Source organism: Vipera ursinii (genome assembly GCF_947247035.1).
Source record: "Vipera ursinii genome assembly, chromosome: 1".
Classification (NCBI taxonomy): domain Eukaryota; kingdom Metazoa; phylum Chordata; class Lepidosauria; order Squamata; family Viperidae; genus Vipera; species Vipera ursinii.
In genome coordinates, this window is record NC_139512.1 from 119,682,968 (window position 1) to 119,708,756 (window position 25,789).

Genomic DNA, 25,789 nt, shown 5'->3' on the forward strand with positions numbered 1-25,789 from the left:
GTGGAACATCATCCCCCCACCAAAGGGCCCCCACCCTACTTTTCCAAAAAGCCCTTTAAAAAGTGGTTTTGTCAGCTGGCCCCAAAACCACTGGTGGAGATGGAGCTGATCAAATAGCTGATTTGATTGCGTTGCTGCCATGGGGGTGGGTGAGATGGGGTGTTTGGTTTTTTTAATGAGTTTGTATTATATACATTTTATATCAATGTGTTTAATAAAGAAAGAAAATAGATATGCACTCTTTGAAGCCAAGCTTTGTCAAGGAGCACTCATAACATGATTTGGAAGGAATAGAGTTTGTCTGCTCCACTTCCCCTCATTTCAGTCCTGTCAGGTGGACCAGATGACGAGGAAAAGTTGGAGACTGAAACAATGCCCAATATGGTCAGGAAGAGAGTTATTTATATCTCCAGAGCAGCTGACTGGAAAAGGGATCCTGCAGTGCTTCTGAGCAACGGCAGGAGGCAACATTGCCAAGAAAAAGAGGGTAGCCCCCCAGAAGGTGCCTTCTTCTCTGAGAAGTCCCAAATGCTTTTGGTCTTCAGGAGCCTGCTGTAATCCACAGCCCTTTGCCCTAGAGCCTAGATATTCTAGGGCTGCAACTCCCATCACCCCCAGCAAATACATACTAAGTGCACAGGTAGGGAAAGTCACAGAACATGGACTCGGAAGAAGTGTAAAATGTTCTGATGAATCTGCTGAAGTTGCTTATCCACAATGTAGGTTAAAATCTCAGCTAATATCATGGGCAACCATGAAGCATTTATGCAGAGTATTAATCCTAATTGATTCCTACAATACACTAAAATACACAAAACCCTGGTTTTCAAGCCACATTACATTACATAAAGCCAAGTCAAACCATTTCATAGCTCAGGGCTACATGGAAAACCACTCCCAGCTATTAGGTTATTAGTAGCAGAGCGGATCCAATTCCAAAGCTAAGGAGGCGTACCTGTTCTTATCCGTGGCAAAAGTTATGTCAGGAAAAAAGGAAAAAACACTACAGCACTGGAACAGCTAAGGATGACTTCAGGTTGCCAGAGGTGTGGACTTGGACTGAGAAAAAAAGTTATGAGGAAATGTTTAATGATAATAATGACTTGGTAGGCGGACAAAAATGCCAAATCCAGTAACATCTGGCTGACTGCAATGAATCATCGTCATCGAAACTCTCAAGACAGTATAGAGTCATTTGGTTTTATTTGTCAAGCAAGAAAATGGGCCCAGAAGAATATGGAGGCTTCTGGGATGGCTGACCTATCTTGTCAGCTCTGGGGAAAGACCACTGGTGTGTAATCTGCGCTGCCCCTTTCATACCCCCACCTAGATGGCTTTTCAGTGAACATTGCTTATGACGTACTGATGGCAAAGCTATTGATAAGCTGATAGCCCTGCCTGCCCAAGAAATGGATTGAGTCCTGGAGCAAAGTGTGTGTGTGGTGGGGGGAGAGTTCTTGCCAGCAAGTCTGGGAAAGGTTGTACCCTTATTGAAGGTGTCCTGTCTGAGTGAGAGACCTAAAGCATCAGTGAGAGGTGTAGCTGGGCTTTGGGGTATTTCAGGGGAACAAAATATCCCTATTGCTCCAGTTTGTTTGTTTTTAATTGCATTCCCCCAGCTGTGAAAGCTGGGTTCAGGAGAGTTTCTTTGGGGGCGGATCAGACTGAGGTGACAGGAGCTCAGTTCACATCGAGGCGCGCAAAGGACTGATCCATGCCCAGGCTGTTCTCCACAAAGATCTCATACTTCCCAGCATCAGCTGGCGTCACTTTCTTGATGGTGAGAGTTGTTGAGTCACTGCCAATGTTATAGTACACTCTGCAGAGGAAGGAAAGGGAATCAGAACTCAGGGACCCATTTTAAGACCTACAGTAGATAGAAATTTCTTCCTGACTTAATCAACAGCATATAAGAGTGCTTGCTACTAGGGAATCAGCAGTTATCTGGACTAGGTTGCCGTCTCCTTCATGCCCTGTCAATGCAAAGGATCCTAAACTAAGGGTAACAAGCTCTTTTTAACCTGACAATCACTAGAGAAAGAACTGGAGAATGAGGAGGAATAATGATCATACTATTGGAAGTTCACATTATACACTGTACTATACACTTTTAAGCTACGGCATCATCTATGCTTTTTCTCCGTGCCTAAACGTTACCGGTAAGGGCTTGTATGATGAAGGAAAGAAGATCAGAAGTTCTTATTATATCTCCATTCTAACTCGATTGCCTCTGATCTGAGGCTACCCATCCAGTACCCAGGGCTGGGCTTCACTCACCGATCATCCTCTTCAATATCCTCCCCATCCTTGGCCCAGCCAACATCAGGGGCTGGCTGCCCACTGATGTGAGCTGTCAAATTGACCGTGCTGCCTTTCTTGGCTTTCAAATTGTCCGGGCCTTTCTGTATCTTGGCAGGTACTGAAAGAGAGGGAAAAAAAGGTAGGATCAGAGCTGGGCCCTTTCACCAGACATCTACCTGGAGAGAACTTATCCTGGGACCCAGCACTCTAAAGCTGTGTGATGTGAGTCTTCTTCCACATGTTGGCATTGCTTTTCTTGTAATGGTTGTTAACTGCTGAGTAATTGCAACTTAGCATCGACAGATCTTGTTAGGGATTGTATTGCAAAGAGAGCCACCATAGCCACTTCTCAGTGCATCAATCCGAAAAGATTTCTGCATACTTTGAGCTAATTACTTAGTATTTCCTCTCTCTTCCCTGAAGATGACAGTGGCTCTGGGCACAGAAAAAGGTGATAATCCACTTGTTGCCTGTGTAGTCTTCTTTTAAAAACAATTTAACTTGCATTCTAGAAGTGTGAAATAACCCTATTCAATACAACTCCCTTTATGAATTCTTCTGTCACTCTTATCTAAAACATAATAGAGTGGAACTGCTATAAAATACATTTGTCAAATGGTGCTTCTATTGCTAGTCTTTTCCGATAAATTGTTAAAAAAGTAAAAGGGAGAAGTAAGAGGTTGGCTGATAATTAACAAAATGCAATATTTTTGAACGTCCCTGTGACATTACTGCTAAGCTTGTAAGCCGCCCTGAGTCTTCGGAGAAGGGTGGGATATAAATGGAATTAAAATTAAAAAATAAAAAATAAAAATTACTGAAAGAAACTATTGCCAGTTCGTATTAAGACCCATCCAAAAGAAATCCTGAGATTATTGAGATTGTGGGAAATAACTGCTAAGCTTTTCCTGGGGGTGAAAGAGTTCCTCTTTAGAGCATGGCTAGCCTTTCCTAAAGATAAGGCAGGATAGGAATCCTGCTCTGGGGTTGCTGCTTTCCCCACTAAGTGTTCCTGAAGGACACTTCCTAACAGTGAGAGCAATTAACCAGTGGAATGACTTGCCTCCAGAAGTTGTGGGTGCTTCACAACTCATCACTGGAGGTTTTTAAGAAGAGACTGGACAGCCACTTGTTGGAATGGTATAGGGCAGGGGTAGGCAACCTCGGCTCTTTTATGAGTCATGGACTTCAACTCCCAGAATTCCTGAGTCAGCTATGCTGACTCAGGAATTCTGGGAGTTGAAGTCCATGACTCATAAAAGAGCCGAGGTTGCCTACCCCTGGTATAGGGTCTCCTGCTTGAGCAGTGGGTTGGACTAGAAGACCTCCAAGGTCCCTTCCGACTCTGTTATTCTGACACAATGGAGGGAAGTAAATTACAATAGTAAATCTTATTTTCATTTTTTCCTACAATGTTTTAGGGGAGACCTGGGTTACCTTGGGCCACTCTGCAGACTTGAATTTGTCTGCAGCTATTCCGAGTTATCTGGCTGCTTAAAAAGATGGATTATGCAGTCCCTTTGCCTAACTCTATTTCTTCTCTCCATTGCTCTCTCTGTTCATCCAACCATTGCAACAGACAGGTGAATGATTATGGAGAAACTATTCTTGGGACTTATACTGTACTTAGAACACCCTAGAATTTAGGATACCTTCTTGAGATTATCACTCCATTTTGCTTGGTCATATTCTTTTCCTAAGTAATAAAAACTCCCATTGAATTGTTGATGTATCCACCAAAGAGCTTTCAAGACTTCAGGTTCAGTGCAATAATATAGAAGAAGTAACACCGGAGTTAGTTGCCTTCTCTTCTTCTGTCGCATCTGGGCAACATTTAGTCATGTAGCACTCAAGGTATGACCACACAGAAGTTTCTTTAGTTAATTCAGAGTTGGAAAAGCAGGATATTACAGGATCTACATGCTTTGTAAGTATCAGCTTGTATAAATAAATACATACCTGTTTTGTTTGTAACGTTCCCTTCTGACTTAAGAATGATAGGTCATGTAAATCAAGACCTGACTGGAATATCAGTCTCAAAAACCAGCCTCTTCCCTTGGTGACTGAACTATTCCTAGAATTCAACAGCGAATTCTCCCACTGCCTATGCTGCATCTCAACAGGACCATGAATAGCTAGACAAACAACACAACTTTACTAGAGGGGAGGGGGTGAAAGGAGGGAAGAAGGAAGGCAGACAGGCTCTGTCTTGGCAGAGGCAGGGCTAGAGTTAGGAGTTGGCTTTTTGCATTATGATTAGACAGACCTGGCCTATGAATAGAAAATGGGTAGGGCTACAACTTGAAGCAGTAGAGTAGACAGTGAAGGATGCCAAAGTGACAGACTTTCTTAGAGAAGGTCTTCAATGCCCAGGGGATGCATGGCTCTATGTTTAGCAGGGAATGTGGGAAGAGAGTCGCATTACCTTCTATGAGGAGTCGAGCTGAGTCAGAGCACTCTCCAAAGGGATTCTTCACAGAGATGGTGTACTTGCCCAGGTCAGGAAGGCCTCCATCACGCACCACCAGGGCCACAATGTCAGGATCCTCAAAGATGTAGCGGTACTTGGGCCCGTCCTTGAGTTCCACACCATCTTTAGACCAGCGGATAAAGGGGTCAGGGAAGGCACTGATGCGACATTCTAACTTGGCCGCGCTCCCTTCTATCAGCATCACATCTTTGAGGTTCTGTAGTACCCGTGGAGGGCCTTTGTCTTTCAGTTCCTTGCGAGACCTGAGAGTGGAGAAGAGGAACTGGAACAAGCAAGCATGCAGAACTTTGCTCACAATCTTATAGCTCCATGTTTCCCCAGTCCAGTGGTCTCTGAATAAGTTAAAATTGCATCTCTCAGAATTTCCACGTAGCATGTTCATCTATTCTGTTGACTAGGAATTCTGGGAGTTGTAGTCTCAACAGATCTAAAGAATAACCTGCTGCCAAACTGTGTTCTCATTTCTCGTTCTCATGAATAGTGCAATAGCAAAGTGTCATGAAGAGTGATCTGCAAAAAAGGCAAATGATAACAGTTCCCGGGCAAAACAAATTATGTGGCCTTATGTGTGTGTGTGTGTGTTTATATATATATATATATATATATATATATATATATATATATATATATATATATATATATATATATATATATATATACATATATATGTGTGTGTGTGTGTGTGTGTGTGTGTGTGTGTGTGTGTGTGTGAAATGCTTGTTAACTATTTGTTAGCAATCTAAAAAAAATTTATACACACACACATACACACACACATATATATATATGAATATTTGGAGGGGGTGAATTGAACACTTAGACAGCAACTTGTCTCTGCACTTAAAAATTAGCATTATTAAACTGCAGTTAATTGAGCAACATTATTTTGACACCGAATGCTTTGGATATAAGTGGGCAAAACCCAACTAATTATAAATCCTCTTGTTATATACCTGTTCTTCTCTGTTCCAGAGAATTAACACTAATAAAATTATGGGGGTAAATATTATTAATGAAGATTAGCTTAAATTTTGTTGGAGTTTGAGCTTACTCTTGAAATGGAATGGCCCAGTTTGTTTATTTTCTATGGATAAATCTAAGCCTGTAAGTAAGAGTGTTCAACAGTTATGTTGGGTGCTTAATTGTAAACAACTAGAACACTGGGTTGTGAAGAGGGATTGGGTGTGTGATGATAAGAGCTGGTCCTAAGGCTTCATCAAGGTGCTGCATTATAAATAAAGTATTCAGTCTAAATGCTGAAGCAAACTCTTCAAGGAAGCAAAGTCTGTGTAATCCTCTCTCGAGGTGATCGCTCTATAACAGGAAAAAATTAGGATGTTTATGTTGTTGAATCCCAGATTTTGGAGAATACACTGAATTGGATTCCTATCAGATTCCTATCCTTCATGTCATATCTCTAACACTAGACATAACATCACAGAATTGGGGGGAAAATGGAAAAGGTTTTGGAAATAATCCACCCTAATCCTTTGCTCATGGCAGGAATTGAGGTAATTCTTTTCTCTGAAAAATCTTCTTCTGTTACTACTACTTCTCTAGCAGCCCTTCCCCATCCATTTCATGACCACCACCTCTTTGTAGTCCTTCAACATCCAGTCACGACTTACCACAATTTTCCAATTATTTCCAAGCTATCTTTGTCATATACTAAGTCTCTCTCTTTCCTAGCTGAACTACTGAGGATAATATGTTCAGCTTCCCATACTGCATTCTCTCATCAAAATATACAAAAGACACTTTCGTCAAAACATCAAGAGATATAGCAGGCTATCAATCTTTCTTCTAAATTTCCCTTTCATGTGCCTTGTATTTGTTGATCTTCTTTTCCAAATGACTTTTGAGTCCAAAAGTATAATTCATACAAAGACAACAGTAGTCAATGATTAAAAAAAACTAATAATAGCATGAAAAAGCAAGGACTGCAAAGGGATCACTGATATAAATATCTTTCTCCAGAGTCTGAAAGTCTACAAAATGAGCAAGGGTGTAAGCAATGGGCTGGAATGCTTCACATTTGGAATGCCTCCTTTGAGAAGATTCCCTTTTTGGTTGTAAATTGCAAGAGGAGGAGGAACACCGAATTACAAGCTAACACAGAGGCAGGCAAAGCTGGAGGCAAGTCATCCCAAACTCTGGAGAATGATGACATTAAGAAGCAGCACCAACCTTGTCCTGGAATTGTTTCTTCATTTCTAAAATACTTATGTACCACCCTGTAGCCCAGAAATATATTTATGGTTGCTGTAATTTTTAAAATGTGTGTGTGTGTGTGTGTGTGTGTGTGTGTGTGTGGTAAGAGAGAGAGACAGACAGACAGACAGACAGACAGACAAAGTCCTCCCAGACTAATTTTTCAAGAACCCCTTTTCTTACTACCAGTGAAGATGTCATCTTTCACTGGCTACCTGCCTCACCTGTGTCCACGATAGGAGGACTGGATGCGAATGGCGGCATTCTGCACCTGAGGATCATTAATGTCCAGGGAGCATCCTGGTGGGGGAAGGGCTGCTGCTTTCTTGGGTGCAGCTTTTGACATCTACAGTGCAAAGGGGAGAGGAGGAGGAGGAGGAGGAGGAGGAGGAGGAGGAGGAGGAGGAGGAGGAGGAGGAGGAATGACATGTTAACATGAGAGAGAAAATCCCCATTGCCAAATGGTACAAACTCCAGCCCTCTCTTTGCTTCCATCACCGCTGACCCCTTCTGACTGACTAGGGAGGACATTACATTTCCAAATATGTATCATCCCTGCACTGCCAAGAAATTCCAGTGGGTGCTGCCTTCCCAGATCCAGAGTCTTCCAAAAACATCAAACTGGAAGGGAGTGACCTTCCAGGTTAGAGAGCTTCCTTTTGACATTCATACTGCAAACTTAGCATAAATTTGCATGAGGCAAGGCTGGTGAGGATCCCATCCATCTCTGTCATCATAAGGGCAAAATTTCCTTTTGAAGGAAGGAAGAAGGATAAGACAAGGCTCCATCCGGACCCCCAATTGGAGAGGAAGGTTCTCAGGTAGGCTAATGTTTGGGGGAGAGAGTCATTAAATTGGGGCAGAAGTCCTAATGATCTATTCTTTTTTCCACAAGAAAAGTTGGAATCTCTTACCGTCAATTCTACCAGTGTAGCTCTGCTGGGATGGAAAAGGCCACAAGCCTCTCATCCCACTCAAATTTATATCTCTGGAGGGGAGATCTCAAGTCTGTTCATGCCCCCAACTGCATTCCTGCCCAGGCATCTCCTTCTTTGGCTGGGGTGGGGGGTGGCAAGTGTGCCCCCTGCTCAGAGGGGAATCTTGGCACTCCCTTATATAGTCTGCTGCCAGGTACCTGTGAGAATTGGGGCCGCGCTGATTGCAACCCAGTGCTGTGTAATCACATTGACCAGCCCAGAGAGACTGGAGCAGCTGTACCATTCCCGTCCTTTGCTGAGAGACAGAGAAGAGGAGTGGCAGACTGACAAATACACACCCTCTCCGGGTTGCTACCAATACATGCTGCTGTTGGAGGACCAAAAACACCGGACAGGAGCGAGCTCCAGTATTAGGATCAAGGGCTAGTCAAACAGCTTGTAAAAGTGAAGAGATCTACTCCAATGCACATATTTGATCCAGAAAAGTGATTGAAATGTGCCTTTCACAGATAAAATAAATGTCAATCTGCATTCATCACACTGAATTATTTCATTGGACAAGTCAGCCTCAACAAGTGGTAATAATTATGTTATTGCAACTCTCCCAGTTATGTACTGAAATATGAAGCTCTCAAATGGAGGGTGTTTCCATACAGTATCTTTGCATATTCAGTGTCAGTTCTCATGAGCCAGTTAGATCCAAAAGGGGATACTTTATTGCTGGCTCAGATGCTGCAGTCTGCCATTTTGGGGAAAAAAACTACTGTTTTTCCCTGAAGCCTTGCAGTTCAATAGAACATTGGGGCAATCTCTTCTCTCCTTGAGGGAAATTCTTGCTTCATTCTACATCCTGGCCTCTGCTTCCTCACAGAAATCAACCTGTGATAGCATTATTTTCACCTTTTTCAAAGTTGTTGGGGGAAAGGCTACCTTTGAAGGATAGTGATGACATAGTGGAATGACATAGGAGAGGCATGTGTGGTCAAAGGGTCTATCATGCAGAGCTTCAATATGTCTGTCCTTACATTTTATTCATTTATTCAATTTCTATAGCTACCCAATTCAACCACATGACATTTGGTTGCTTACAGTTCTAAAACTATAAAACAATTATATCATAAAAACATACAGCAGCCAAGATAATTAACCAAGAAAAGTACCATAAACAGTAAAGCCAAGAAATGGGACCCTTAACACACCTGAACCCCAGGCCCAAGTACATAGCCAAGTTTTAAAGCCTTGAGAAAAACTAACAAGGTTGGGGCCATTCTAATCTCTAAGGAAAGGATATTCCACAAGGTAGGCTAGAGCAGAGAAGGGCTGTCTGCTGGTTCCCATCAGTCAATACCTTTGACTGATGGGATCTGCAGCATGTCCAATTTGCTAGATTGAATTGGATGTGTCTACACGGTGGCTCAGTGGGTTAGGACGCTGAGCTTGTCGATCAGAAGGTCGGCAGTTTGGCGGGTCAAACCCCGAGTACCGTGTAGCAGAGTGAGCGCCTGTTACTTGTCCCAGCTTCTGCCAACCCAGCAGTTCGAAAGAACGTAAAAATGCAAGTAGAAAAATAGGGACCACTATGGTGGGAAGGTAACAGCATTCCGTGCGCCTTTGGCGTCTAGTCATGCCGGCCACATGACCACAGAGATGTCCTCGGACAAACGCTGGCTCTTCGGCTTTGAAACGGAGATGAGCACCGGCCCCTAGAGTCGGAAACGACTAGCACGCATGTGCGGGGGAACCTTTACCTTTACCTTTACATAGTCTACACATGGAAAAAGATGGTCCTCAGGTAACACATTCCCAAACCATGTAGGGCTTAAAGATGACAACCAACATCTTGAATTGCACTTGGAAACACACTGGAAACCAGTACGATTCATGTAGTTATATTTAGGCAAGAAAAAACAAACGCACAGGTATAAAATAGGTGATATCTGGCTCAATAGTAGTAACTGTGAGAGGGATCTTGGAGTCCTAGTGGGCAATCACTTAAATATCAGCGAGCAATGTGGTGTAGCTGCCAAAAAAGCTAAAACAGTCCTAGGCTGCATTAACAGAGGGATAGAATCAAGATTATATGAAGTGTTAGTACCATTTTACAGTATAATGCCCTTGTAAGATCACACTGGGAATATTGCATCCAATTTTGGTTGCTACAATATAAAAAGATTTTAAGACTTTAGAGAAGAGTAACAAAGATGATTAGGGGACTGGAGGCTAAAACATACGAATAATAGTTGCAGGAATTTGGTATGTCTAGTTTAATGAAGAGAAAAACGAGGGGTGACATGATAGCAGTGTTCTAATATCTCAGAAGCTGCCACAAAGGAGAGGGGATCAACCTGTTCTCCAAAGCACCTGAAGGCAAGACAAGAAGCAATAGATGAAAACTAATCAAGGAGACAACCAACCTAGAACTAAGGAGAAATTTCCTGACAGTTAGAACAATTAATCAGTGGAATGACTTTGTGGGTGTTCCAACACTGGAAGTTTTTAAGAAGAGATTGGACAATCATTTGTCTGAAATGTTATAGGGTTTCCTACTTGAGCACAGGGTTGGACTAGAAGATCTCTAAGGTCCCTTCCAAATCTGTTATTCTATTATTCTGTTAGTAGTGGTATTACATGTGCTGTGTATGTGGCACCATTTACTATATCTGCAGTCACCTTCTGCACCATTTGAAGTTTTCAAATACTCTTCAAGGGCGGCCCCATGTAAAGCATGTTGCAGTAATCTAAGGGCATTGGGTGAAAATGAACAGGGCCTTCTGGTCCAGGAATGGATGCAACTGGCGCACCACCTGAAGTTGTGCAAAGGCTCTCCTAGACACAGTTGCCACCTATGTCTTGAGTAGGAGCTGTGAGAATAGGAGAACCTCCAGATTATATACTAGAGCTGCATACAAGTAGTGCTACCCCATCCAGACTTAGAAATGGAAGCACCTTGTCTCCAAAGAGTCCAAATACCTGAGTTACTCAGTTTTGCTAGGGTTGGGTTAGAGCCCGTTTTGTCCCCTTTAGACCTGAAGAAACACCAGGCACTGGGATAGGATATCCACAGCATCACTCAAGGGGCCTGCAGTAGAGATATAAAGCTGGGTGTCATCCACATTAAAAAAAAACAAATCAAAAGGCCTGAGTCTACACATCAGATTAAAAAATTAGCCAAGGGTAAAACTGAGCAAGCTTAGCCTTCTGTGCAAATGCATCCACTATTGTTTAAAAACCAGCTTGGCTAATTTTATTGTGTGACATGTGGCCAACATATTTAAAAACTAATATCTATTTTGCCATCAAGTGAAGTATTGAAAAACAGACACTAAAGGTGCCTTTTGAAAGATAAGTAAATTATGAAACTATATTTATTTATCTAACTTTATTGATAAAACTATATCATAGTGTGTGTGTGTGTTTTCATTGATTCATCATTGATTGATTGATTGATTGATTGATTCATTCATTCATTCATTCATTCCTGGATACTTATCTCCCTGAACAATGGATCTACTGACTTATCTACACATTTCCAGCCCTCTCCCATTTTACCATCATCGTAGATAAGAGAACACTCCATTGTCAGTCCATCATAGAGGGCGATTCTAATCCAAGAAATCCAATGTCATTATAAATGTATCGGCTTTTAGGATGCTAAAACACTTTGCTGAAGTTCCTGCAACATGGTTAATATGATTATGGAATTAACCATTGGGGTATGGGAGTTTCACAGCATGTTGAACCGCAGTATAATCGTACACGTTGAGTTCACCCAACTTACAAAATCAGAAAAAAAGAAAAGAAAAACTGAAGACTAACCAAGCTGAGCATGTTGTGTGCAATCTCCACCTTTGATCAACCGATTCACATAAGCTTGTTATGCAAGCCCATCCTTTGCTTCACCATGCAACAACAGATGAAGGAAACAGTTCTTCTGAAGTAACTACTGTATGAGCTCTGGGGCTGTTTTTCAATTAATTCTGTTTTTTTAATTAAAAAGATAAAATAACGTGACTTGTTTAAGAAAACTTTTTCACTAGTTTGCAGTTTCAGTATAGCTTGTCTGATACTTTCTGGTATGTTCGTTGGTTTAAAAGCAAATGTAAAGGATACACAATGGTTCAAATGTCTTAAAGGTGTTTGAGAAGTGTTGAGTGTACCAGATTTCCAGAATGGCATCTAAGCCACATTCCATCTGTCCTTGCAGATACAGCTTCAAAGACTTGGAAGGTTACCTCTGATTTACTCATGTGAGTAGGGGAGTGGGCATGGGTGTCAGAATGAGTTAGAGGTTTGAGTCGTCTAGTTAGTACTGAACTTTCCTGATTAGCAATTCTTAACATAGTAATAAAGACAGTTCCTAGCATAATAATACATTGCCCTGCCTTCTTTGCTCCCATCTGCTTTGCTGATTCCTTTTGTGGTACAGAAAACAACAGGATAATGTTAAGGAAATGATGGCTGGAAAGGGAGACAGGACCGGGTCAAGGGAATATGGCAAAAATTGGGAACTCCATTAGTGTAAATGGAGTGTAAACCAAAGGCAATAGGCTCATTGCCTACTACGCTAACTAATCGAACCTCTCCAGGATTTTAAATGGAAATTTAAGGCCCAAGTCTGTCTGGAGTACTGTAAAGATTAACCTTGAGAACTTCCACGTGCTAAAGGTGAAATCTCTAATACTGTGATGGACTGTGCACTGAAGACTCAGTGGAAGCAAACCTAGGCAGCTCAGAACTTTTCAAGAGGAGGCAGTACATTCCCTCCAAGAGAAGCCTGAATTTAGAGACTTTGCAGTTCAGAGCTGAATGGGGAAGAGGAGCTGGTTGGGGTCAGTTTAGCCACCTCCTAGAATCTCAGGATATACAGTATCTGGTAGTTAGAGGGTTATAACTTGAGTTTGGCAAGACTCTGTCCCTTAAAAAGGTAAAGGTAAAGGTTCCCCCACACATGCGTGCTAGTTGTTTCCGACTCTAGGGGCCGGTGCTCATCTCCGTTTCAAAGCTGAAGAGCCAGCGCTTGTCCGAGGACGTCTCCGTGGTCATGTGGCTGGCATGACTAGACGCCAAAGGCGCACGGAACGCTGTTACCTTCCCACCATAGTGGTCCCTATTTTTCTACTTGCATTTTTACGTGCTTTCGAACTGCTAGGTTGGCAGAAGCTGGGACAAATAAAGGATTTCTTAGACTTTATGGGATTTACCCACAGAAGAAAAGACTATGTGAATGCTAGCCCATGAAATACCTTTTCTCTTTCCCTTGGCATGTCTGAAACAAGCTTGAGTACTGTGAAGAAGAGCCCATAATATGTTCTTGGGGCCCACTCAGAAACTAAGTCCAGAGCACAGGCTGTTCCTACATCACAACAGTATTCAATTAATTAGTCCTATATCTTCAGCCTCCATAGGATTCCCCTGGATTTCTAGTGGCATCTTGAGGAAAAGTAGGAGCCCTTGCCAGATGAAACTTAGAAAATGTGTACTGGGAAGATGATTCAGAACTCTGTGCTAGCAGAGCAGTGTAACTTCCTTACTTATTCATCCAGAGTCTATGAGAAATTAACAAATGCAAAGAGTATTTGTTTCACTATAGTACCTTTTAAAATCAGTTCTTGGATTACTGTACATCTAAATCTGACTTGGATTATAGCTAATAACTGATTTTTTTAAAACCAGTTTTGCGCTGATCTGACAAATGAAGGATTCTGTTAGGGCCCAGGGGTGTCAAACTCAATTTCACTGAGGGCCGCATCAGCATTGCGGTTGCCCTCAGGGGGCCGGGTGGGTGTGGTCTGGGTAGGCGTGGCCTACTGGGTGGGCGTGGCTAGAGTGCATATGGCCTACTGGGTGGGCGTGGCCATCTCTACATCGTTCGCATCAAGGGTGCCTATGGGGGCCTGGGCAGGAGTGGGACAGATCTGAGGGTCTCTGGCAGGAGGAGGGTCTCTGGGCCAGGGCCAAGGCAGTGGGGGCCGTTCCCTCACTGTTTCCAGGATGGCTTCGCGGGCCGCATGAAACCACTTTGCAGGCAGGATCCGGCCCCCGGGCCTTGTGTTTGACATGTCTGAGTTAGGCAATACTTTGCCAGACCAAGTTACATAAGGTAGTGAGTGTGTAGTCCAGTTCTGTTCCTTACTTGCCTGTTTGGTCCCGGCACAGAACCTAATTTCAAAAGCCCTCCTTCCATAGGAGCCAGCCAGTTTAAGGTCACCATGCTTCATCCGATAAAAACCTCATACAAAATTGTTTAATTATTGAAATGTGTAACAAAATAATTGCCAACTGAGTTGTTTCCATCTATTCTGGAGAGGTGGGGCTAAAGAACCCTTTATTTATGCCTGAGCTTAAAGGCAAGGATCATTGTGTGCCTTCAGCCTGATTTAAACCAGAACTTTTAAAATTTTAGACTGGTGGTGGATAAATTTGTGTGCGTAGGGAGCCTGAACTACTGAGAATCATGGAAGAAGTGTAGTATGAGGACTGGGCCATACCTTGCAATTGTGTAACTATTGTCACTTGTGCGAGATCCTTTTGCATGTGGGTGATGCTCAGCAAGTTCAGGGAAAGGAGAGGGTGAGGAGAAAAAGAATGCGGGGAGGAACAAGTATATTCCACAGGCTATGAAACCAGGAGACTATTAGAAAGCGTGTGAAACTGTTTAGGGGTAGTAAGCTAATCTAAATTTAATGAATGGTTAAGAACAAATGGAGCTGCCTTCATCCCCTGCACACACACCATTACTCCTCCCACCATCCACTCCTCACCCACATTCACCCGCACACATGTACCACCAATACCAACACCACCTTCTACTTATGGTGATGAACAAGTTTTTCAAGAATCAGTTGAAGTTTTTCATAACAGGTCAAAGACACCAATTTTGGTTCTCTTTTTAAGTCCAGCATTACTATGGACTATCTAAGTTTTGTCTCTATATTTTTGGAAGGGTTCATCCTGTGGGTTGAATCCAGCCTCACTTCCAGGTTGCAGAATAAAAACTTGTTCTGCTTCCTTCCTCCCCATTAGTCACAGTGTGAATTTGTGTGTGTATTTTTTTGGTATGTACTTAAAAGTACCCTTTTTATTTATTTATTTATTTATTTATTATTTATTTATTTTAATTCCATTTATATCCCGCCCTTCTCCGAAGACTCAGGGCGGCTTACAAGCTTAGCAGTAGCCTTCATTCTATGTATATGCCTGCTTATTAGGGCTTTCATACACCCCCCCAAGCGGCATTATTACAAAGTCAGCTTATTGCCCCCAACAATCTGGGTCCTCATTTTACCTACCTCGGAAGGATGGAAGGCTGAGTCAACCTTCAGCTTGGTGGGATGCGGACCTGCACTAATTGCAGGCAGCTGGTGTTACTTAAGGAGGCATTAGGCCACTACTCCACCAAGGCTCTGGTGGATTTAATTTAATTTAACTTTAAATTTAAAGTTAATTTAATACTACTGTATATAGCCCTTGGTCAATTCTTTGATGATGCATTCTGAGAAAATGTGCTGCACTTACCCCCCCCTAAATTTGTACCTAAAGGGGAAACAATGCGTATCAGATCAAAAATAATTCCATGGCAACTCCACTCGTTTTTGTTTTTCTTTTTTATGACCCTTTAATGCAGGGGTGTCAAACTGCCGGCCCGCAGGCTGGATGCGTCATGAAGAAACCACGCCCACCCCATTGCTGGCAATGGCGAAAAAGCTCCGATATATTGTGCGATGTCACATGATGTCACGAGTTTGACATGTCTGCTTTAATGTCTTTCTTCCAAGTGGAGTCGGGGCTCATCTTCGCAACAGATATTCTTCTTTGTACCCTGGGAAAAAATATCTGCCACTGCCTAGGATTGAACTCCCAACCTTTCAAGTGGGAGGTGAGCTTCTTCATCTCTAGGCCACTGTGCTGCTGCTCAGCAATTCCACTCATATTTTTAGTTAAATCCAGTGCTTTTTTGGTAAAAGAAAAAGGTGCCGGAACTCACACGGGTCATACAACCCGCCTTGCCTACCCTACAAGGTTCCATCCAAAAAAGGTGCCGGAACTCCGTTCTGAGCGTTTTATGGCAAAAAAAGCCCTGGATAAATCCAAACACATGCCGAGGGGTCTCTATTGGCATTCATCCTTGTCTTTGATAGAACACCTTGATTAACCAGCTCAACATTTTTACTAAGAGAAAATACAAAATATGTACCTTTCTTTTGTAAGCTTCCATTTTCTCCATGAATCACATCAAACCACTGAAATTATTCTCTGTCTTTATTTTTACTGGTGAACTGCTTCCACACAAGGCATTTATTGCAGATTTCCCCCTTTTCACTCACCCTTTGGGAAGGAATTCAAACATTTGTAACTTTTTCATGTTTCCCACTGTTTCTCTCTCTCTCTCTCTCTCCTTTCTTTCTTTCTCTTTTCTTTCTCTTTCTTTCTTTCTGAAAAAAGACTAGCACAATCTCAAAATGTATAGAGGGTGTTTTTTTTTTGAGGCCTATCTTCAGTTTGTGTAATAGGGTATTGGAAAAGCTGTACCCCTGAAATCTCAGCATACTTTTAATATAAACTGCGTGGTAAGCATCCATTTGTAAACCTTATTTTTTTTTTAAATTAGTGCCAAAATGCTTTTCCAATTATATATTTTAAAAGTGTTAAAATACCACTATAATACTAATTTTAAAAAGAAAAGCCTTTCCAAACTTTTTTGACATGTAAGTAGCACTTAACACTAACAAACGATTTCTTTTAATAAAAAAGGTTACTAAGATATCCCACCCCATGATTGCTCAGGTGAATATATATATATATTTTCCTTTCCATCTACAGCATTTATGCTGTTGCTTTGGATAGACCTAGAAAAGAGTGAGAGGAGTTTACGGGAAGACTGCAATATCCATGATAATGTGGAAAGTCATGTGTGGTTCCATTTACAGTTGCAGCAGAAGAAGAGTGATTGATTTGTGATAAACCATCCACCTGGAAGAGGTTTGTTGTTTTGCGTTTCCTGTGCAAGAGGGGAAATGTGCATCGTCTCCACATTTAAAATACATTGGACAGGGTGAGAAATGAACTTGAGGGAATCAGAGGCATGGATTTACATACCCCAAGGCAAGACAGGATAGTTGCATTTATGCACTAGATGCCTGGGTTCGGGTTTCTCTTCTGATCAACCGTCAACATCTTATTTCCACTATCCTACCCAATCTAGGTTTGTAAACTCCTCTCTACCCCAATACATCAGAGATTCTGCAGATTTGAGAACCTGTAGATTCTATTGCTCAGAATGGCTTCCATCCTTTTCAGTAAGACCTGAAAGATTGATTGCTATGGACACTATACAGGCCAGGCAAGGTAGAAAACGGACGGCCTGCGACTTCATTCCTTGAGAAGGGAGACGGCTATAAATATTCTCCTGACTATGTAAGTGGCTTCATTAGTGAGTTTCTACCACAGCAGAGATAAAGTCAGCCACCTTCACCACAGCAAGGCTAACAGGTAAAAGGGCTGGGATGAGCTCAGAGGCCGTTGCATTTCCTTCCTTAACAATACAACCAACACACCATGTTGTATATCCTGAGAAAGCCTACTGCAGAAGAAAAAGCTGCACAAAAGTGGAAGCTCTCTGCCTGTTTGGCCAGGTGTTCTGCAGGTCGCAAGATGTACTTTGGCGAAAGAGCATGAAGGAAAGAGTCTTGTGTAAATGTAAATACTTTGAGGAGGTGGAGTTGTGTAGAAAATACTGTATATACTTGATTCATGAAAGTGGACTCGTGTCTTCTGCACGAGTTCTGAAGGGGAAAAAAAAGGATTATACTTTCAGAAAAGCATGTGCAAAATGCAAATGAGAGATTGTGGTGAAAGTTTGAAGATGAAAGATCTTCTAATGGCTGTCTAATATCAGTGTTTCTCAACTTTGGCAACTTTTAAGATGTGTGGATTTCAATTGACATTGGGTTGCTGTAAAATCCTAAGACCATAACGTTGGAAGAGGCCACTGAAACCCTTGAACCCAACCCGACGCAGTGCAGAAACAACAGATGTAGACTTAATGCATGCCCCTCCTTTCCTATTCCCTGCCTTGGGAAACAGACACACCCATGATGATGACAACAAATTATTCCACGGCTGCACTGCGTATCAGTTACACGGGTGGCGGACAAAGTTTTCCCTTCCTGTTGTGCCTTCACACAAACCTAATCTAGCAGGGCTGATCCATCTTTCTCTTTCCCAGCTCAGGTTACTTTGCAAAACAAAACCACGGGGCCACTCCTCAGGGCGATGTCCCAAGGAACGGAGGCCATCCATTAGACACAATGCGGAAGGCGTCATCTGAATCTTCCCCAAGGAACTTTCTTCTGACGAGGAGAGGTCCCGGCTTTTGCCTCTTCAAAGCCCTTCTCCGATTTCCCAGAGCACATCACCCCTTTGTGAACTAACCCCACAGTCGCAAGTCTCGTCACCAGGCACTGTTTCATTCCCTCTAAACCAGCTTGCCCTGCTGTGAGGATTGTGGGAGAAGGGGAAGATCAGCAGCCAGTGCTGATGACTCTTTGTCATCCATGAGGTATATCAACCGGTCCCACCCTGGCTGGGAGGACAGGTACTTGGCCCGTTACGCCCCCTGCTGGAATGTTTTGTGGCTCCTCCGGCAGGGCAGGCGGCTAGGGCACGTGGCTGCTAGCGCCATGGTAGGAGCGCAATAAGACCTTGTGCTTGGTAGCCACTTCATTGCGCCGACGCTGGTGCTCCACCAAGAACTCTTTCAGGCGACTCGTGGTGAAAGTGAGGGTCTGACGCCGCAACTTCATGAGATAGGCATCCTGGAGCCACGGATTGGCGAAGCAATCCTTGAGAGTGGGACGGCTCCTGCAAGAGATAGATTTATTAGGAGGAGCTTTCCAGAACCCTTGTTATATTCAGGATGGAAACAAAACCCCCGACTGAAAGTCAGGTGGAATGTAAAATGCACAGGGTGCCATATTACACTAAGGCAGGCTCCTGGGTTTTCATCTCGTCCTTGACACTGACGGGTTGCTGCAGCGCTCCGGAGTTTCCAACAAGAACTTTTCTCAGCCTTACTGGGAGATATCTCAGGCTGTACTTGAAACCTGATTTGTATAAATCATGCACTCTGATATTGAACCCGGACACGATCTATCCAGAATTTGCAACAGAAATAAGGCACGGCTAATGCAGTTCCAACATCTTCCACCTCTAAAGCCATCCCACTCCCATTCCACAAAACCACTGGTGAAAGGTACACGTGATGGATTATAATTGCAGGAAAGGATATTTGGAATTATGCTGCTGATGGGATTTTATTTGCAGGAAAGGATATTTGGAATTATGCTGCTGATCACGTCTAATGACTGTTCTAATATTTGCCATGAATTACCCTGACCCTAGTGGTCTTCTGTAAGGTGCTAAAGATCAGGTTTTCTCTTAAGCATCGGGACTGGAAACACTGTTGGTTGGTTTGCCTGCTGCTTGTCTCTTTGCTATTGATTTGTAAGATGGAAGGATTTAGCTGGCCCTCTGGGACACGACAGATCGATTGTTGCCATAGCTTCTTTCATTTTTTAAAAAACAAACAAACATTGGATTCTTTACACTTTTTATGGTCTTAGTTCATTGTCAGCTGCTAAGTACCAGTGGCAAGGTGGGCAGCCATACACATTGTTTAAGTAAGCATACAAACAAACAATTATTTGCTTCCTCTTGCAATCCTCCAAGCAAAGCCTTGTGAATATCCTAAAGCAGGGCTTTTCAACCTTTTCACCCATTGTACCACTTTTAGGATATGGAAACATCCGAGTACCACCAGTCGCCTAACAAGGTGTCAAAAACTTGATGACAAAAAAAAAGGAAAAAAAGTGATGAAGTACAGGTAGTCCTCGACTTACAACAGTTCGCTTAGTGACTGTTCAAAGTTACAATGGCACTGAAAAAAGTGCCCCCCCAAGCCACAGTCAAGCAAGACACCTGCCTGCCTCCCCGGCAGCACTCTTCCTCCTGTCCTCTTCCTCATTGTTATGAGCATTTCTGTTGAGGATTGGCAGCGGGGGTGGGGGTGTTTGTTTTTTATTTCCCCCCCCCCCCTCTGCTGGGTGGTTGCAGCAGGTTTTGGTCACTTCACATGACCCTGGGACACTGTGACCGTCATAAATATGAATCAGTTGCCAAGCATCTGAATGTAAATCATAAGACCCTGGAGATGCTGCAACATTCCAGTTTGATCGGCGCCTCTTCCGGGCTCAGCAGAAGCGCCAGGATCAGCGCCGAGCTCCAGCTGGAGCCTGGCGCTGATCCTGGCGCTTCCGCTGAGCCCTGACAGCCCTGCAGCTCCATCCGTCTCTCGCTCAGGCTTGTGCGGTGCTGCCACCGATTCAACCTAACCCTCCCCCACTACCTTTCTCGGATGGTCGCATACCACCTGCCAGGTGCCAATGTACCACAGGTGGTACCTGTACCACTGGTTGAAAAGCCCTGTCCTAAAGCTTATAGTATGCTTAATAACCTTCACACTTACACTATGATGGTGCTATTTGGAGCTTCAGATGCTGCTCAACTAGGCTGACAAAACCTATGCTGCTCCCAGGTTCTGTTATTTTCTTTCCCCACAATTTACTCACCATGGATGAGCAGAGAGGACTTTGCGGATGAAAAGTGCAGCACTCTGGGAGACGTTAGGGTAGAGCTTGAAGGCATCATAACGCCCTGCAAGGATCCTGCTCTCTATCTCCAAGGTATCTGCTTCAAAGAACGGTGAGCGACCACTAAGCCTGATGGGAACAATCGAGAATGGGAGCAATGGACAACATAAACGATCCGCTTGTCTATGGAGCTAACATTCCACAGTGAGGTGCCGTTCTGTGAGCATTGTTATTAGAGGTTTCTATAAGATGCTGGTGCCTTTAAAACTTTACAGAGCATGTTATTGCCCAGGTAAGCAGAATATCAAGGAAACAGAACTACCGTATAGGCTCCAATTTGATATACTTTTATTGCAGGACATTAATCAGTTAAGACCTTTAATTCTACTTGACACACTCAACTTCCTGCCATCGCTCATCTCATCCATACTTACATAATATACGTGAGCACTCCTATGCCCCAGATGTCAGCTGCTGAGCCAATGGGATCCCCCTTCACCATTTCTGGAGCTGCAAAGAAAAGAAAGGACTATACTTCTTTCTTCCTTGCAGATGACATGCAAGGCCAAATTCCATATTGTGCCCAGAAGGGCTTCCACTTAATATACCGAAGAAAGTCGAATAAACCCATGGGAGGGAGGGAGGGAGGGAGGGAGAGAGAGAGAGAGAGAGAGAGAGAGGATGAGAGTTCAGAACAAAAATATTGGCTCAGACCCATCAGAGACAGAGTAAAAAGGACTATAACCAAGTAAAATGTGGTCACAAAAAGGCTGATACAATGTTTTTGCACAATTATTCGGGCAATCTTCAAAGGAGTATCATTCCACTGATTATTTATTTTTTAGATTCATATCCGGCTTTCTTGCGTAGGCGCTCCAGCTGGTGTGTGTAGTGTTCTCTCCTCCCGATTTTCTTCACAACAGCAGACCTGTGTAGTAGTTGGGGTGAGAGAGAGAGCAACTGCCCAAAGTTATCCAGTGAACCTCTTTGGCTGAAAGTGGACTTGAACCTGGATCTCTCCACTCCTAGTCCAGCACTTAACCGTTACTCCTCACTAGCTCTTGGTTATTCATGGTCAAATATTGCAAGCTGTCCAGAGTCATGAGATGAGCGGCATATGCATTAATTAAATAATCAATCAATCAATCAATCAATCAATCAATCAGAAAGGTAAGATGTCTATATGAATTGTGGGATTTTCCATGCCTCGAGATTTCTGGCTACGAGAAGATATCTAAAACCTTAGCAGGAAGGTATTTGGCTGGCAGCACAAGCAAAGCCCTTCCTCCACCTCCCAATGTCAACCATGCAAAAGAAAAGCATTTTTACCTCTAGAGTTAGGGTCTCACCAAGTGCTCTGTAGCTAATTTTTATAGTTCTTTCCTTCCTGCTCTGCTTTCAGGCTCCTTAGCAGTGTGGTGATTCAGGGTCAGCCTGTGGGTTCGGCAGTTGGGTCGGACGACTCAGAGGAGGAGGGGGGTGTTGAAGAGCTTGCTGATGAGAGCCCTCAGCCAGGCCCCTCCCACCTGGTCATGACAGAGACCCAGCTGTGTGAGCCTGACAGTGTGGATGAAGATGACCCACAGCTGGCCCTGTTCAAGGACGCCCGACGCAGGAGGCAGTCAATCAGGAGTAAACAGAGGAAGGCAATGGGGTACCTCAGAAGGAGGCAGAGAGAAGCCACGCCCTGAACTGTATAAAAGGGGAATGCGTGGGAGGGCTGGTTTGCTGAAGGCAACCGCTTGAATAGTTCCTGTTTCATAGCTCCTGTTTCATGGTTGGTGTCTTGTTTTGCTCTGTTTTATGTTAATAAATTTGGCAGGCTTAATTCCAGCCTCTTGCCGTTTGTAAAGGAGTTGTCCCTGCCTTTTCTGCAGGGCCGGTAGCAGGCTGGTACAGAACAAGCAATTTGATTGTCTATATATATGTATATGTGTATGTGTATGTGTATGTGTATGTGTGTGTGCCGGTGCTGATCTCCGTTTCAAAGCCGAAGAGCCAGCGCTTGTTCGAGGATGTCTCCGTGGTCATGTGGCCAGCATGACTAGACGCCAAAGGCACACGGAACGCTGTTACCTTCCCACTGTAGTGGTCCCTATTTTTCTACTTGCATTTTTACGTGCTTTCGAACTGCTAGGTTGGCAGAAGATGGGACGAATAACAGGCGCTCACTCTGCTACGTGGCACTCGGGATTCGACCCGCCAAACGCTTGCTAGGCCCCAAATACGGGGCAAATGTTATTTCCTGTCAGCCTAACCCAAGGCCATCCACAGGCTGTAGTCACAACAGTGACAGCTCATATTTGTGTAAATTTTTTGGATTGATAACAAAGAACTAAAGGGAGGCTGATATGGCCATTTCAAACTCATTTGTTCTCATCAGTCAGTCATACCCTTCTGAGATTCGAACCTGGGCCGACTGCATCTTAAGCTTATATATATATAAGAAAGACTCACCCATGTATTCTAAAGTGCCAACACGACGCCCTAGCTGTCGCAAAACTATTGGATTGTATGTCTGGGCACTACCAAAGTCAATAATTTTTACTACGTTTGTGGTGGAAACAATGATGTTTTCAGGCTTCAGGTCAAGGTGAACGATATGTCGTCCATGAAGATATTCTAGACCTTGAAGGATCTGCATTATATACCCCACCACATCATCCTCTGAGTATCGGAACCTATGGGCATAGAAATGAAGTTAAAGGACGGTTGGGAATTCAAAAATCAATTCCAGATGCATGTCCTAGTATAATTGTACCATACTTCCTATTTGAAAACAATTAGCCCTAAATAAGCACATTGGAGATTTTTGCTAGCCTTCATCCACCCTTCAAGTATACTGAGAGTACAGCTCCTAAAATTCCCAATCTGTGGCCCCTTCTGGAGGGCCTTTATTTGGGAAAGCTTACCATAATGTTGTTCAATCATGGTCATTGTATTACAGTATAATTTGTCATCATCATATTATATAACTATTTTAAGATAAATGTAATGCTCCTTCCTGCCTTGCTAAAGTGAGATTTTCATTTTTCAAATTATGACCTTGTTAGTATTCTGCTTGACATCAGCTTAACCAGTTTATGTTATGATGACCGGGAGTCATCTTACCGGAGCAAGGACGACATGGGGCTCCTGCATCGTGTATCATCTTTGGACTGCTTTTGCAGTGACGCCGGTGATTTAGACTACTTTTACTCTGGCCTGCCTATCCTCCTTGCCTTGGACACACTTTTTACCATCTGCCTACCTATCCTCTCCCCTCTCCCTTTGGACTTTCGACATACCTGGGTATCGGCCACGGTGGGAGAGTGGCTGGACTTTTCCATCTGCAACCACATAGAGGTGGGAGCTCTATGGGTTTGCCTACCCAGAGGATATCTGGTCCACCCCCAGGAACGGAGCCTCTACCTGTTGTGAGAGAACGGGCTGCGGCCTGTCTTGGGGGCCACCCAACTGAGTGGCAGTGAAGTTGGGTGGATCCAGGTTTCTGTCATGTTCAATCCTCCCATGGACAACTAGGGATGCCTATCCTGGACTGTTTGGACTTTTATACTTATGCGGCAATATACGAGTACGCGTTTGTACGCCCTCAGGGGTGCCCCCCTCTCCTGGGTGCGACCTGCCTCCTTAAATGTTGATGACCTTGATGACGGGCCCGAGTTTTGGGTCTCTGAGAGATGGCTGGGCAGGGGCAGGGGCTATCCATGTAATTCTAGGAAGCCTCTGATTATTTTTTTATCCAAATGTTTTATAAGGTTAGGGAGCGGGGTGGGAGATAGCGGTGGTTTGGCTATGGGGGGTGGCCGATCTACCATGGTTCAGACCAGCCTTGGGTCTGATGGCACGGGGGGAGAACGGGGTGGCGTTGTCGCCGGGGCTCATGAGCGGGTCGTGGGATTATCAATTCCCACGACGGGGAAAGGCAGCAGGCGGATAGACAGGGGGCCGTATCGTTACCGGGAGGGCCGTCCCCGCTATTTGCAAGCGGTGAGGCGCTCCGACCCTCTGCTTCTTCCCCGAGGTTCCGGGAGCGAGGATGTGCAGCCTCCTGAGCTCCGGCTGGTGTACCTGAATGCCAGGTCCGTGGTTAATAAAGCTCCCCTCGTTAGGGATTTAGTTGAGGGTGAGCAGGCGGACCTGGCTTGCATCACGGAGACTTGGTTGGGCCCAGAGGGTGGGGTCCCTTTGGTTGACCTCTGCCCACCAGGCTTCCGGGTGCTGCACCGGCCAAGAGCTCAAGGTAGGGGTGGGGGAGTGGCGGTTATTATTAGGGAGACCTTATGTCCGCGGGAGACCACCGTTTCTCAGATAGTCGGGTGTGAGTCTCTCTTTGTGAGATTTGGTTCGGGGGCGCAGTTGGGTTTGCTGCTGACGTACATTTCGCCTAGTCGTGCAGCGGCAGCCCTGCCCGAGCTGCTTGATATCCTCTCAGGGTTGGTGGTTGAGTTTCCCAAACTTATAGTTTTGGGAGACTTCAATCTACCATCCCTGGGAGGCTCATCTGAGCTAGCTCGGGAGTTCATGGCTTCCATGACGGCCATGGACCTGACGCAAGTAATTTCTGAACCAACTCATGAGGGAGGCCACACTCTTGACCTGATTTTTTTATCTAGACGGTGGTTGGATGATCTTGGTGGGGGCTCTCCATTTATTATGCCCCTGTCATGGACCGATCATCATCTCCTGCGGATGGTCTTCCGTTTTGCCACCCCCCGCCGTGGGGATACGGAACCAATTAGATGGTACCACCCCAGACGCTTAATGGATCCTGATAGATTCCAAGCGGCGCTGGGGTCCCCACCTGCCTCCATTGCTCACAGCTCGGCGGATGCCTTAGTGGAAACCTGGGAAAGGGCAGCCACTGAGGCACTTGACCGGGTTGTACCCTTGCGGCCCCTGTCCCGGCGCAGATCCCAGCGAGCTCCATGGTTCTCCGCGGAGCTCCGGGAGATGAAGCGTCGGAAACGGGGCCTAGAGAGCTGTTGGAGGTCGAGCCGATCCGAACCCGACCGGTTGCGGTTAAGAACCTATATTAGGTCTTATCTCGCAGCGATGAGGGTGGCGAGGTGTAATTACTTCTCTACCCTCATTGCGTCCGCAGATAATCGCCCAGCCGCCCTGTTTAGGGTGACTCGCTCGCTCCTTAATCAGGAGGTGAGGGAGGATCCCTTGCAGGGTCGTGCTGAGGAATTTAGTCA

The 25,789-nt window shown here is 44.3% G+C and overlaps 2 protein-coding genes across 2 annotated transcripts in view; both read right to left on the reverse strand.

Annotated features, from left to right (window-relative positions):
- Positions 1-1,161: 1,161 nt before the first annotated feature.
- Positions 1,162-8,079, reverse strand: SPEGNB (SPEG neighbor). Its single transcript, XM_083348617.1, has 5 exons — positions 7,918-8,079; positions 7,228-7,349; positions 4,727-5,034; positions 2,278-2,419; positions 1,162-1,819 (listed from the first exon to the last, which is right to left on the reverse strand). The coding sequence occupies exons 2-5, from the start codon at positions 7,347-7,349 to the stop codon at positions 1,681-1,683; spliced, it is 711 nt and encodes a 236-aa protein (XP_083204743.1). The 5' UTR covers positions 7,918-8,079; the 3' UTR covers positions 1,162-1,680.
- Positions 8,080-16,311: 8,232 nt separating this feature from the next.
- SPEG (striated muscle enriched protein kinase) overlaps positions 16,312-25,789 on the reverse strand; it is a 149,103-nt gene continuing 139,625 nt past the window's right edge. The window contains exons 38-41 of the mRNA XM_083348568.1: positions 23,046-23,269; positions 21,023-21,098; positions 20,568-20,717; positions 16,312-18,801 (exon numbers count right to left, since the gene is read on the reverse strand). Coding sequence (XP_083204694.1) covers positions 18,597-18,801; positions 20,568-20,717; positions 21,023-21,098; positions 23,046-23,269 — 655 coding nt within the window. The 3' untranslated portion in view covers positions 16,312-18,596. The remainder of the gene's footprint in view (positions 18,802-20,567; positions 20,718-21,022; positions 21,099-23,045; positions 23,270-25,789) is intronic.